Source organism: Nannospalax galili, unplaced genomic scaffold (assembly GCF_000622305.1).
Source record: "Nannospalax galili isolate Female #2095 unplaced genomic scaffold, S.galili_v1.0 scaffold747, whole genome shotgun sequence".
In the NCBI taxonomy this organism is placed as follows: Eukaryota; Metazoa; Chordata; class Mammalia; order Rodentia; family Spalacidae; genus Nannospalax; species Nannospalax galili.
This window is the reverse complement of record NW_008357686.1, coordinates 214,391-229,940: the sequence shown is the minus strand read 5'-3', so window position 1 is coordinate 229,940 and position 15,550 is coordinate 214,391. Positions and strand designations below refer to the sequence as shown.

The 15,550-nt window shown below is 42.2% G+C and overlaps 1 protein-coding gene across 1 annotated transcript in view; it reads left to right on the top strand.

Moving 5' to 3' along the window:
* The window catches only part of LOC103751968 (doublesex- and mab-3-related transcription factor C1-like), a 34,160-nt gene extending 18,979 nt beyond the window's left edge, over positions 1–15,181 (top strand). Inside the window, exons 3-8 of the mRNA XM_008855597.3 lie at positions 11,142–11,299; positions 11,741–11,799; positions 12,081–12,217; positions 13,005–13,065; positions 13,228–13,378; positions 14,780–15,181. Of these exons, the coding sequence (XP_008853819.1) occupies positions 11,142–11,299; positions 11,741–11,799; positions 12,081–12,217; positions 13,005–13,065; positions 13,228–13,378; positions 14,780–14,892 (679 nt within the window). The 3' untranslated portion in view covers positions 14,893–15,181. The remainder of the gene's footprint in view (positions 1–11,141; positions 11,300–11,740; positions 11,800–12,080; positions 12,218–13,004; positions 13,066–13,227; positions 13,379–14,779) is intronic.
* Positions 15,182–15,550: the final 369 nt, after the last annotated feature.

Here is a 15,550-nt window from a genome sequence, read left to right as displayed (position 1 = left end):
AGTGAGTTTTCACGAAGCCTGGAGCAATTAGTGATGTTTAACCTGCAGCAAATTAGTGTGATTGAGTTTAAAATTTTTTAAGTTTAAAAAAGAGATGGGAATATAGCTAAGTGACAAAATGTTTACTTAGCAAGTGCAAGCAAGGCCTTACATTCAATCCACAGTATCAGTAAAAATACTCCCTCTCTATACACAAAGACATATATAGGCACACAAAATGAAATGTCATCTCGCCACAAACACCCAGAAATATTGATAATCCTATTAAATTTCTGTCAGTTACAGCCCGGGTAAAATTGGACTAACTACACTGAACCAGAAATAAAGACAAATGCTGTATTACTTCATTTATTGAAGAAAGGAATGCACACAACAGTGGTTGTCAGAGACTTGGGTGTAAGGAAGGCAAATGGGAAAGCAATGACAGTCAAAGGGCATAAACATTTCTATTTTATGAGAAAAAACCCATGGAGATGATATTTTACTATATATAGGTAAAGATTGTATACATGCTGTATATGATCTATGAAATATATAATATACACTATGTTATTGGCATATAACATTTTAAACATATATTGCAGACATAGTCAACTACATGGTATATATAAACATGAAATTGGAAATTTAAATATGTATATATAACACATATGTACATAGATATATTTGTTTAAGAATTCATTGTGCACTTGAAAAGTGAAAGGAGGTAGACCTTAAATGCTTTCATCACAAAAGAAAAGTGGTGACTCTGTGGGGTGATTAATGTGTTATTTAGCTTGATCATGTCAATCATTACACGAAGCCCAAGATACTGAATCACCATAATTTTACATCTTAAATGCATACAGTTTTTATTTTGAGTTTTTCCTCAAGAAGACTAGGAGAAAAATATGCACATAGCTATGAGAAGAAACTTGCTGAAAACCCAGGCGAAAATCTCCACAAGTGCTGAGCCCAACCAAGAGTTGCCAATTGCCCTGGTCAAGCTCAGACTTAGGTACTCCAGGCTGGAAGAACAGCACTGCCATTGGTGAGTGCACAGAGAATCACCTTTCAGTGTGGGGATGGTGAATGAAAGCGTCTTCTCCTATGAGGCTGTGAGACCGTGGGCCCATGCAACATGGGAGGAAGGAGACATTTCCACCAAAGACAAGGACAGTGATAGGTGACTATAGCAGGAGGCCAGATCAGCAGCAGAGGTACACATTTTGGAAGACAAAATGGAGTGCTGTATGGCACTAGTCAGGACGGGAGGACATGGTTAGAGTGAGATTGGAGAGTGCTGGGCAGAATGGGTCCTGGTGAGAGGAGCAGATGTGAAGGCTCCTCACAGGTCAGGCCAGCTGCACTAATCCATCCTCTGTCTCTGGGTTTCAAGTGCAGCTGCTGAATTAGACCAAATTCCACCAAATATTTCAACAAATATCACATTTTACACACACACACACACACACACATACAATACATACAATCATGCAAACACATACTAACTTGTTCACATGTACAAACACGGGTTTACAAACTGCAAAGGCATAACCACTGGACAAACTGCCTAGCTCCTGGAGTTGGAACTCTTTGAGGCATGGCTGAGCCCTGGATATAAGATCCCAACCAGTTTTCAAGAAGCAGTGACATGTAGCTGAGCCTCCCCACTGAATTGGGGCTCATCTCAGGAGACAAAGGATTAGTGGGGACTGATGATGCTCTACACTACAGAAACAATATATCTGCATCAACAGATCACACTTAGATCAACAGCTTCATGATGGTTCATTTTCTCTGTCAATCTGGCTGGATTTGAAACAATATGGGAAACACACCTCTGGGCATGTCTAGGAGGGTGTGTCCACAAAGGTGTGTCTGAGGAGTGATGATCGACCCTGAATGCGGACTGCATCATCCTGTATGCTGGAGTCCAAGACAGAACAGAACGGGAAAAAATAATTGTGAGCACACCCTGCTCTGTGCTTTCTATTTTTTTTTTCCAGTTGTGAGTCATCCCAGCTATATGTTCTGACCGCCATGATCTCTGACACACAATTCCCTCATGGTGGACTGTACCCTTTCTTCCCTTAAGTTGCTTTTCGTCAGAATGATGAGAAGCATAACTAATACAATCTCCATCTATTTTCTACCTGTGAGCCCCACCTTGTCTGCCCTACAGAAGTAGAGAAAAGGGGCTTGGAATTTGAAATGCAGCTGTCTGCCAGAATTCCACATGCTTTTCTGAGAGGACACTGGTCTTCTCAGCAAGAAAAGCCAATGATTTCTCACTGCTGTCCTGGGACAGGGATTTTTCATTCTATCAGTTTGGTAGTGGGGGCTATATTACTTAAAAGGGGAGGAGTATATTTCTGTTACTATATCCTGGTTCAGTTCTTCAGCAGTGAAAATACTTCTCATACAGTGATGAAATGCCCTGGTGACTGGTGACTCAGTGCTGCAGTTTGTAACAGAGCCTCCTCTATGTTGAGTTAAAGATTTCACTGTGTTCCACTCTCCCTTGGAGCCTTGTCCTAGGAAACTATGCTGCTGTACTTTTCAAGTACTTTTCAGGAAGGTAAGAATCAACTCTTCGTGACAGGGAAAGGAACCATCCGTAGTTGGAGACAAAGTTTTCCTTTAGAAGGGCTCTATTTTGAGAAGTGGGATGCCTGGAGCTGACTGTGAGCACTGAAGACTATAGCCTTTTCAAAGGATCTGCAGAGTTTTGCATATGCCCCTCCCCCACTACTTCTTAAACACTGCCCAAGATTTCTCAGATAGGAAGCCTACATATGCTGCATGGGGAGGAACATGCTAGATCCACCTCACAGCTGCATGCAAGTGCCCGGGGGCGGGGGTGGGGCGTTTTTTGGGGGGGTGGGGGAGGAATCAGATTTGCCAGTTCTGGAAAATTCACTGTTGACTGGTCTCTGCATTTCACAAGTCCTTCCCAGCCCCTTCCCATACAACAAGCAGCATTGGCTGTTCGAGGAGAGTGAATGGCCTTCTAGGGTAAAAGACAATGCTAGCTCCCCCTTCCATGATCTCCCCTACCAAAAAAAAAAAAAAAAAAGCTGTCACCCCAGGACACCTGAGATTGGTGTCAGCATGTAAAGTGAAACAAATATCACAAAGGCAAAATAGTCAAGCATGCCAGCATTTATTTCAGGCTCATTGAACAAGATACTTTGGAGAGCAGGATCAGGGCAGGAGAAGGTCTTGGTCACTGTCCATGGTGTTGTTTGTTTGGGTCCCATAGATGCAGCCTTAGAATGTCTGGCATCCTCTCCTGAGAAGGAAACAGGGACAGATTGATCCTTTTGGACTTGGGGCATGGGCTGGAATGGTTTTGTGGGGAGAGGAAGGAGGCAGCTCAGCATTCAGTGCACGGTGAGAGAGGCAGAGGCTAGCTCAGAATCCTCAGCTGAAGAACTTGGCCGCACGTGCCCGCCCTCTCTGGAACCAACCCTTCCAAGACCTTCTCCCAGGAGCAGACTCTCCTGTGTGGCCTGGACCACTGGCTGAGCGCTCCATGGTGTGAGGAAAGACAAAAACGTCCTCAGATTGTTCTTGTGGGCCTCTCAGAGCCTGCAAAAGTGTCAGTGGCCTCCTCCCACCATGGCTGGTATCCATTACCTCATTAGGTTCCTGTGATGGGCATCCAACCCCAAGCCAATTGAGGTGCTGAGGATGCAGAGGTGAGGTGGCCTGCATTGACCAACTCTCAGTCTCAGCCTCCTGGGAGACAAGAACAGAAAAGAAACTCACCAGTGGAAAGAAGGGAATGAAGATTAGACCTAGGAATGCTCCATGTGCCAGGAGTGACACAGGATTTCCTTCAAGAGCTCTGCTGAGCTCCTCAGTCTGCTGGGTACAAAGTTACTAAGGCCAACCTCCTCCATGCCCCCATCCCCCTCTTCCGTGCCCGTTTCTTCCTGTTCCTTCTTCCTACAGCCCAGTACAATCTGCTCAAACAATGGATACATTTCTGGTGCATGGCCTGCGTTCTTACTCCCACCCCCTCCGACAACTTTCTTGTTTCTTTCCTCCACATTTCTTCTTCCCTCTGGCCACCGCAGTAACCTGAAGGCGCATTCTGATGGCTGAACAGAAAATGCAGAGGCTTTTGGGCAAATGGTGAGCTCTCCTTCGGTAGGGTTTCCATAGACAAGAGATCTTATGAGCCTCCCCTCCCATCTTTGTCCTCTTCAAAATGTGTTTAATCTATTCTAGGTCCTTTTTCATAGAACTTTGGGAAATAACTTTAATTTCTCTCAGCAAGATTTTGTAGTTTTCTCTGAATAGTCCTTTTATTCATTGTATCAAAATTCTCAACAGCTATTTTACTGTTATGAAACGACATTTAAAGCAGCACTAGAGCTTACTGAGATACAGTGAATTTTGCATACTGACTTTTTTGTCTTAGGACTATCCTAATATAATTTCTGACATCTAGAAGATGACTTTTTTTTCCTGGAGCATGGAGTATTTCCTGTGTAAAATATTATATTGCTTTTAATGGAGTACAGTCCTTTACTTTCTTCTTTTCAACGTGTAAGCCTTTTATTTAACTTTAAAAAATCATTCTTCTTGCCGGGCATGGTGGTGCATGCCTTTAATCCCAGCACTTGGGAGGCAGAGGCAGGTGGATCTCTGTGAGTTTGAGGCTAGCCTGATCTGCATAGTGAGTTCCAGGCTAGCTGGGGCTACTGGGAGGCCTTGTCTCAAAAAGAACAACAACAACAAAAAATCATTCTTCCAGCGAAGGCCTAAAATATAATGTTATGTGCATGTGGTGAGAATCTGTGGGGGACATTTTGCCTCATTTCTGAACTATTGACAGGAGCATTCATTCCCTTTCCATTAATCTCATACACACAACCTAGGTCATATATATATACATATATAAATATATCATACATATATCATGTATATGTTTATATATGACATGAATGTTGAAGGGGGACTTTGTGGGGAGGAGATGGACTGGATGGAGAGAGAACAACAGCAGGTAATGGAGGTGAATATGAGCAAACTACAATAATATACGTATGTGAAAATGTCATAATACCCATTATTTTGTATGCTAATTAAAACTTTAATAAAAAGAAATTAAAATAAAATTAAAATCATAAAAATCAATAGCAAAAAAGTAATCAGCCTTTTGCCATTTAGCATTTTTGCCACCAGATAATTTTGGAGGTGTACCTTATTGGGTTGAGGATATTTTCTAATATTCCTAAATTATCACATTTTCTTATTTGACTTTTAGCATGAGTGGATTTTTATGTTATTAAATACCTTTTCTGTCATGCATCTCAGTAAATACTATTTCTTTATCCTACTAGTATAGTGAAATTCATTGGTGGATTTTTTTTGAGACAGGGTCTTAGTCTGTAGCAGAAACGGTCCTGGAATTCACTATGTAGCCCAGGCTGGCATCCAACCTGTGGTAGTCCTCTTGCTTCAGCCTCCTGAGTACTGGGATTACAGGTATGTGCCACCAAGCCCAGCTTCATTGGTGGTATTTATATGGAAATATGTAGGTAAACTCTGCTTAGTAGTGGATATTTTTCATACACTGTTAATTCAGAGTGCTAAAGTTTCACAAGAGAGGTTTGCATCTATGTTCTTATTACTTTTAACTCTCTCTCTCTCTCTCTCTCTCTCTCTCTCTCTCTCTCTGCCAGTCCATGCATGTGGAGGCTAAAGAACACATTTCAGTGGTTAGTTCTCTCCTTTTACTGTGGGATCCAGGGTTCAAACTCAGGGTTTCAGGTTTGTGCAACAAGAGGTTTTATCTGCTGAGCCATCTTGGTGGCTCCTGTTTTGTTCATAAAAGTAATGTTGACTTCATTAAATGAATGGGAAAGTGCTCCATCTTATTTTCTGAAAAAGTTCTTGTCAGATTGCTAAATTTTTTCTTAAATATTTGATATTCTTCACCAGTGAAAGTATTTAGAACAAAAGTTTACTTTATGAGAATATTTAGAATTTCAAATTGTCTTAAAAAACTTTAAATGACCCCTTTTACACTCATAATTTAATTACATATTTACTAGAAGAATATTATTTTAAAAAATTATTCAGCTTTTGATGATCTTTGTAGACAGAGTCTCTGAGCATTGCTGCTTTTTTTGGGGGGGTCACAGATATACTGCCCTCAGTCTCTTGCCTCCAGGTGTCACTGGGTTTACAGTCAGTTGGCATTTTGCTTGTCTCTGGGCACTCTTAACTGCTTTGCATGACTTCCAGCCTAGGGTCCAGACACTGCTTGTGTTGTGTCTGAGCTCTGAGTCAGGCAAGACAGATCATCCCCTAGGACAACCTGCAGAAAGGCTAGTGTCTTGTGAGCAGACTCTTCTTTTCCTCCAGTGTGAAATGAAAGAAGCTGCAATGGAGCCTTGACTCTCCACCAGCCTACTACCATGTCCATGAACTTGTCTGCTGTTTTGAAAATAACTTTTTCTTGATTTGGCATTCTCTTGATTGCTGTGGGTTTTTCATGGTTCTCAAACTTCCTATAAGGTTATTTTAGTCTGTTTGTAGTTTCGTTTTTTGACTTTTCCATGGGATAACAAAAAATTGAGACATTTTAGTCTGCCATTTTACTTACACTAGTCGTGATTACTATTCAAATTTTATTATAATATTAGGGTTAGGGTTAGAGTTAGGGTTAGGGTGTCACTATGTAGCCCTGGTTGACCTGGAACTTGCTATGTAGACTAGGCTGGCCTGGAACCCATAGAGATATGCTTGCCTCTGCTTCCTGAGTGCTTAGATTAAAAGCCTGTGCCACCAAGCCCTGTCATTTCTGATACTTTACCAACTATTAAAATTAACAAAATTATTAAAAATGTATTAAAACAATGAATATTTTCAGATAGAAAAAAAGGATTCTTACTAAAGTCAGTCTATGACAGTAAACCTGAACTCTGGAGCCAGATTAAAAATATTACATGAGAAAGAAACTTCATGTCAATATTACCCATTAACCAAAGACACAAAATGCTCACAGAAATTGTAGCTAATTCTTCCCACATATAAAAGATAATGTACCATAACTAAGTTACAGTTATCCTAGGGGACCAAAGGTGATTTAATATTAGAAAACTTCAAGTGGAAGAGGTATGAGGGAGGCCTTTGTGGTTAACATATTTGATTGGTTGTTCTAGATGCTATATTGTATGTTTAATTTTGGAAAATTAAACATATATACTACTACTAATACTACTAATACGTACTACTACTACTACTACTACTAATATGTACTTACAGTTTTTCTGTTTTTTTATTATAAGGTAAATTTAACTTAAAGTATAGGAAAAATCTATTAATATCAGTCACTTTTTCCCCCAGATAAAATGAACAGGGCTCTTAACACCAACATACAGGTGAAATCTAGTTGTGTTTTAAAAAAATTTTTTATTTATTATTTTTATTTTATGTGTATAAGTGCATTAGCTGCATGTATGTAAGTGCACCCATGTTATGCAACACCCATAGAGGACAGAAGGCATCAGATTCTCCTGGAACTAGAGTTATGGATGGTTGTTAACCACAATGTGGGTGCTGGGAATCAAATCTGGGTCCTCTGCAAGATCAGCCAGTGCTCTTAACCACTGGACCATCTCTCTAGCCCCTAGTTGTGGTTTTTAAAATGCACATTTGAAGTGAGGGACATTCCTTAATGCAGTAATAAGAAAAAAGGAAGCTAATAGCAAGCAAGGAAGAAAGGAAGAAAAAAGGAAGGAGAGAGGATGAAAGAAAGAAGAAAGGAAGAAAATAAAAAAGCAGAAAGGGAAATTATTTTTTGTGGAAATGTTGGTGGCATTTTAAAGAATCAGCAGTTATCCAAACAAGTCCAAATTTTACATCTTTTGAGGCTTTTTACTGGGTGTCCAAGCTAGAATGATACAACCCCCCTAAATTATATTATAATAATATTATTTAGTGTCAAAGAAAAGTCCAGAATGCCTATAGATATATCTTTAGGTATAATAAATTTTAATATGGTCCCTGATTTTAAGATCAATACACTAGTTAAAAAGTCAAATGTATTTCTATAAATTAGATGCAAATGAAAAGTTTCCATTGCAGCTAGATATTAAATACAAGAGCCACAATACTCTAGAGCTTTCTGGTAAAAAAACCAAAAACAAAAGGAGAACCAGATACAAATGCACAAAAGATAAAACTGAAAATAAAACTGAGATGAAAACGTGGATCACACAAATGAAGAGACATTACAAGCTGATGACTTGGAAGGTTGGACACCCTGCAGATTCCTCTCAATACATCTTCAGAGTCAAGGAAAATGCAATCCAAACTTTTTGCAACTGAGTTTTCAGGGAACTTGACATGTAGATCCTCATATACAAGGAAGAGTAAAGCCAAGGGATAAAGAAGACCCCTTTGGCTATGAGGAATTAGGGACTTTCCTATCAGACATCATGTCCTACTATGGAGTGATAAAAAATTAAGGCAGTGTAGGACTGACACAGATATAGAGGGATTTGTCCATGGAACAGAACAGAATGCTCAGAAACACACAGACACAGACATAGACACAGACACACAGACACACAGACACAGACACACAGACACACACAGACACACACACACAAGGACGGAGGACAATGTCCCCAGACATTTGCAAGGGTCCCTGGGGGTTTAGGATGACGGTTGAAAGAGAAAACCTGATGTAGGGATGTGAGTCCATGTTTAAATAACATGCTGATCTAGGCATGGTGATATATGCCTATAATCCCAGCTCTTGGGAAGCAGAAGCAGGAGGATCTCTGCAAGTTTCAGGTCAACCTGGTCTACATAGTGAGACCCTGTTCAAAACAAAACAAAATAAATTATATGCTGAATTTTGAAAAGGTAAATTACAGCATAGCATGTGGATGTGCTAAAAATGGATGTACATAATATTCCATATTCAAAGGGAGGCAATCGTGGGAAACATGGTAAGGGAGCATAAAGTTCAATTTTACCAGCTCACTTAAGTGAGCACAAACCAAATGTAAAAGGCAAGAGGGAGAAAACCCAGAGTGTTGGGGTGCAAGTGGGTCTCAAAAATCACTGGTCACCATTAGGGCAGGAAGTGATAGGCAGTGCTGGCAGGAAGCTCATTGGCTTCTGTTAGTAGAGGGCTAAAGGAGTAGAAAGGGGAGTGGAAGGAGGAGCTAGAACTTTCCTGAGGATTCAGCCAGTTGATTCTGATCTGGGAAAGTCTGCGGTAACTACAGGCTTGCATCAGAAATATTGACCTTTGACCTTTATATTATCTGCCTTTTGTTTCTTCCATCCCTCTGTCCTTCTCCAGCTAGCCAGTTCCATTCCCTTTCCACTGCTTAAGTGGAAAACCCGCACTGACTCTGGAAATTCCTCCCTGCCTGGGAATCCCATTTTGGGAGATTCCCTGACCTCTGGACCCTGTGGCAGAGCTCATGACCCTGCTTTGACTCAGAGGTGGGGAAGAGTAGAATTACTGGGCTTCCTAAGGCAATAATACTGCTGCTTGCCAGAGAGTGCTCCTCTGTGGGTGGGTGGGGGGCATAAAGAGGGACGGTGTTAGGGAAGAGAAGCTGCCATAGTCAGGCACAGTTTTTGAAGTGTGAAGAGTCTGAAAGATTGGTGGCAGGCTGTGAAGGTAATGAGTGAAAAAAATTTGCATGAATGTCAAGAGTGTGTGTTGGCAGAGAGAGAAGAATGAGTCTGCTAAGGAGGTGCCTATTGGTTCATTCAGGATCTAGTAGTCCATAGGGCATTCAAGAAAAATCTGTTGCCTGAGGAATGCTGGGAGTGAATGAAGGGCTGGAGTAAAATAATAATTGAAAGATGACGGGATTCAGGAGAAGAGTATTTTTTGAGATAGAATGTCACTAGTTACATTAATCTGTAGTCCCACAAAAAGTGCACAAAGGCTCCAATTTCTCCATGTTTTCTCCAATGCTTGCTACATTTTTTAGAGAACAGACATCCTAATGGAATGAATTGTACCTCACTTGTGATTTGGATTTCTGCACTGACTTTTTATTTTGAGCATTTTTTCAGTTTGCCATTTGTATGTTTTGGAGAAATGTCTGTTCAGTTCCTTTGCTTACATTTTATGTAAGTTGTTTTTGTTGTTCAGCTGTAAATTTTTTTTTTTTGTTTTGAGAGACTGTCTCATGGGTTAACCCAGAGTGGTCTCAAACTCCTGACCCTCCTACCTCAGTCTCCTGAATACTAGGATCTAAGGCTTGGGCCACCACCTTGGATTCAGCAGAATGATATAATTTTATGGGAAGCAAGAGGCTAGTCAGTTTAAAGGGGGATCAGGGTGATAATTAAGATTAAGGTTGAATGTGAGAAAAATATTAATGGAAAGTGAAGGGAAATTGATATTCAGCATTCATGAGAATACCAGCCAAGAGCATGGAATATAAAATCCCACATGGGGATTGAATGAATTCAGGGCACATGGAAGACTATGGAGCAACAGAATGAAGTGCAGTGATTGCTGAAGGAGATGCACGAGTTCATGGCTGTGCCTGGGAATGGATTGTGTGGAGTGAAGTTGGGCACAGAGAGTTAGGATCCAATAAAAATTCTGTGGGACTGTGAAGAGATTCTTGGGCAGAGGCAATGTATGGGTAGAACTTCTGGGAAGGAGACTATTTAAATAAGGATAGGTAAAGGTTGGGAAAGCCAAGGAAAGGAAGGGAATGAAAACTTAATTGCAGCAGTGAGCAGAATGGAAAGAAAAATTCCAGTCACTTAAGATGCTGCTTTCTAGAGGCAGAGTAAGTACATGGGAGTAGGGGCTCAAAGGGCCATTCTGACCTTCAATCCTGATCCTAGAACCATAGAACACAATGGCATGCCTGCTGTACTCTGATGCCCTTCTGATTCCACATATAACTGTGGGCATGGGACCAGAGCTCCATGAGGGACTGAATTTGGCTCTAGAAGACTTATAGGTCACTCTGACAGCTGACAAAAGCATGGCATCACTACCCAAACCAGGAGTGAAAAGCATTTCTGTCTCTTTCATGCCTGTAAGTGTCACAATCTTGTTGTCATCTTGGGAGAATCATGTCTGACAGGAAAAGGCTCAGGCCTCTTCTGTATCCTACTAAACTTGGGCCCTCAATTCTTCACTTTAGGAAGCAGCCCCGGGCCTGTCCTGCTGTGAGTGCCTCAAAGAGCGAGCAGGGTGCACTGCTGAAGAGGCAACTGTCTCAAGGACTGATGAAGAGTATGGCTGTTGCCCCTACATCTCACAAGCATGTCAAGAAGTCTGCTGTTGCAGCAGAAGACCTCAGTGAGTGGCTTGGCTGGGCAAGGAACCTGAGTTTGGGTTAAGAAAGCATGGAAAATTCTGTCACCAACCTTGTCATGAAATTGCAGTGTGACCTTTGGTAAATTCTCATATCAATGTTAGGGACAAATGTTTTGGAAAAATGTTAGTTTAAGTCCTTTGCTTATATTTTATGTAGGTGGATTTTGTTGTTGAGTGTTAGGCTTGTTGTTTTGAGACATTGTCTTGTAAACATTTGGTTTGAGACACTACCTTGTTAGTTAGTCCAGGGTATTCTTATACCTGTGATCCTTCCGTCCCAGTCTCCCCAGTGGACATTCACTATGAAGAGAAAGATATCCAGAAGCTGGAAAAGAACCATGAGATGAGACCTCAGAATGGGGTGGAGTGTTTGGAATGGTGCTGATAGTGAGGCTCATCTAAGCTATGCCTTGTGTTTTACAGATGAGAAGGAGAGCACTGTGTATCAGCATGAAGCCAGGTCCCACAATGCCCCACAGGAGGTAAGGAGAGTCTTTTGCCTATGGGAAATGCTTCTGAGGTCATTGCCCAGACACTTTACACTGAATCCCAATGACATGTGTTCCATCCCCTAATCTACCTGTGAAAGATGACTTCTTTCTGAGTTTCAGTATGAACTGAAAATTAAAGGTAAGCCTGGCTGATCTTCAACATCTTCAGGTTCTGACATTTGGGTTCTTATTCTCATCCTAAACTAGCCCATGCTTCCTCTATTCATGGTTGGTCTGGTAGCAAATTCCCACTGGTCTCTCTGCTCCTGCAGGAAAATTGTCAAGCACTTCTGTTGCTTAACCAGCCCCGAGAGCCCTCAATTCTGCCCTATACTCCAGTGACCTTGGAGCAACAACCCATGGTTTCTTTTTCCCTGGAACCTCCTGGCCCCTCTGCCAGGCCCAAGAGGTGAGTAGAGAAAGGAACATAGAGCCAGCTTTGTCTTATATTATTCCATGTTCAACACTATTTGTGGCACTGGAGGTAGGCGAATAAGAAAGAGGAGAAGGAGGAGGAAAAGTAGTAGGTAGCGGAGAAGGCAGCACCTCAGGAGAGGGAAAGATAGGTATTATCAGCTTTGACAGCTTTTTCCTAATCTTGAGGGTTTGGATAAGTGACTTTATTTTTCAGAACCTGTTTTTACAGCGGGCGTGCTGGAAAAGCATTCTACATTTATAGTATTGAAAAGAAGGTTTAAAGAAGGCCTACGACAGAGTAGTCCTTCAATACGTATGAGCTATTACTCTATAGTACTATCCATAATAGATGGACATCAGAGAAAAGCCTGGGATCATGATGGGCAAGGCCACACAGGCCCAGGGGAATGACCAAGGCCAGTAGAGAAAGCTTCCTAGAAATGAGCCTGGTTTGTACTTCAAACTCAATGGAGGTAAGAGCCAGTCCCTGAAAAGAGATGGTACTTCCATCTCTCCAGCCGCTTTGCAGATTAGCACACAGACACTTGTGATTCCTGAGAAAATGGGTACAAATTAGTGTCTCAAGAAAGATATATACAAGTTTAAGAAGGAAACAGGAAAAAAAGGGCAGGGACATGCCCAGGCCAAAAGAACTAATGTCTTCGCGTCATTCAGATTTCCCCAGCCTGATATTACAAATTTTTGGCCCTCCATGTGTAGTGGTAGTAGGTGTCCACCAGAGGATTTAATCCCCTGGCCTCTCCTCTCCTTGTTTTCAGATTCTCAAGTGTGATCCTGCAACCCTGTGCCACCTCTGGTCCTCTTCTACTGCAGCCACAGGTCCTGGCAAAGAAGTGGGGTCCAGGTCCCTGGGAGGGGATTTTAGTGGATGGGGGTGGGGGTGGGTGCTGGAGGGACCTGAGCACTAAAGGGGCACCTGTACCAGTGGGAGGAGGTATGATTTTACCTAGCCCCCACTCTCTAACATCATTTCCTTTGCAGGTCCCTAATGCCTCCAACCAGGATTCTGTTTCTGCTGCCTTAGAGTGGCAGAGGAAGCTGGAGGCTGCTGAGGCTCTGTTGGCGCTGAAAAACTCTTTTCAGGCTCCTCCTGATTCCATCTCTCTGCAGCAGCCTGGCAGCCTACCAGTAGGTGTGTCATTGAAGGCAGAACTTGGGGGTGTGGATAAATGGGAAATTGGAGGGGTTGTGGTAAGCTGGTTGTACCCGGGAACCCAGAGTTTGAACCACCTTGGGACTAGATGCTCAATTTTCTCAGTATGACTTACAATATGGTGCTTGGGGGCTGTCAGTGAATCTTCAGTTATCAAGTGTTTTGCTCAACAGCAAGTGACCAGTGCCCTGATGTCAAGAAAACAGTAGACCAAGGTACTCTCATTTGGCAAGGTCTTGCCCGAGGGCAGGGAGCCTATCAAGTGGAAGGAACAGAACCAAGTATAATGACTTCCAGCCCAGTGCAGTGTCCCCAGTGTACTGCACCCTGGGGTGGCCTGGGAAGGCATGCTTAAGTGATAAGAATCTGAAATGGAAGGACACAATAATGCTGACTTAAGGACATTTTCTTTGTAGACGGGTAGCCTGGCCACCTTCCCAGGCTGTATTTTGCCAGTGAATCTCAATGGCCCACTCAGACAGGAAGGCTTCATGAGCTCAGAGGAGAATTATACAGTCAGGGTGGCTGGGTGGGAAGGCTGGGCCCTGCTGAGTGAAAAAGGACGATGGCTGATATATGAGTACAAAACCATTTAGGGTGGAATTTCTGGAATAAAAGGCATTGAATGAAGCTAGAGAGCTTGCTGATCACAGAGGTCTGGCAGCGTTGGCGATGTAGGCAGGGCTAGCAAATGTGGGTGGGAGCAAGGAGCTGCAGAACTTTCCCAGTACAGGGAAGATCATATTCAGAGACCCCCATGCTTGACCAGAAGGGATTGCTGAAGATGGAGCTAAAACCAGAGATAGGTTGCCGGTGCCAGCCGGCCTTAGATGAACAGCACCTGAAAGGGGGAGTGAGGCTTGAAAGAAAAACAAGAGACAGAGAAAAGATACTTGGGAGGACTGTCAGTAGAGACTGCAGCCCTGGTTTATTTTAGCTCAGCCTTCTTACACAGCAGAACATCAGATAGCCACCATTTGCTTAGCTCAATTAGCTTCAACAGCTGTTTTTTCCCACTTTTATCTGAGGGTCAAGGAATAGTCAAATACTTGTAGTGAATTCCAACTAACCATTTTCCCTAAATTATCAGCACATTCCTCCTGACTTGACAGAACAATTCAGTGCTTGTGTGTAAAACACAAACTCTTGAGTCAAGGTGAAAGGTCATAAAGTAAATAAGCAAGACTGCCACAGCTCAGTGTACATAATGGCTGTGCTTATACTAATAGCTCCCAACAGACAGGGAATTCAGATGGGAACAGGTCTGTTTCTGGTCTCAGAGACAGATATTTGATTGTGTGGGACACCGAAATATGATTGTATTTGCTGGGCAGCGACATGTATGCGATCCGGTTCTGGCCTTTGCTTTTCTGTCTTCAGGTCCTGCTGGAGAAAGAGGGCTGCAGCCTCCTGGTCCCTACTTGCCACCTAGGCCTACCAGCTCTGTCTCACTGCCTACTGGACATCTGGAGTGCATCTCTTTCTTGACCTAAGAGCCCAGAGTGGGAGGCCTGGCTAGAATACTGCCTGTTTGGTATCCTATTTCTGAGTCTGCAAAATGATTCATGTCTAAAAAATGACTAATATGTTCTTTTGGGGGGTATTTTTTTGAGGTAAGTTCTCATGTAGCCCAACCTGGCCTAGAACATAGTATATAGTTGAGAATGACATTGGACTTTGGATATTTCTGTCTTTACCTCCTAAGTGCTGGGATTATAGGCTTGTATCACCAGGCTTGGCTGCTTTTTTATTATTATTTTAAGTTTCCAGGTGTTTTATAAGCTTTCAGAGCCTTTTTATGATATAGAGCATTTACTTGATTGAAGTTGGATATTGTACCTCTATCCTTTTGGAACCTTTGGCTTTTTATGCTTCTTATAAAAACAGTATTGTGTAATTTAATGTGATCAATCAATGGGATTCCGAGTGGGTTTGTATGCTAATGTTTTCATTTGTCCTTTGATTGCACACATACTGGTATACTCCTGTATGTAATCATCCATATGGAATCATAAAGATTTTTCACTCTGTGTCTAGGCATGTGTGTGGGTGTGTGTGTGTGTGTGTGTGTGTGTGCGCGCGCGCGTGTGTGTGTGGACAAATAATAAACATTTATTGTTGTAGGCACTGGAAACTACGGGTTGTTTGTTA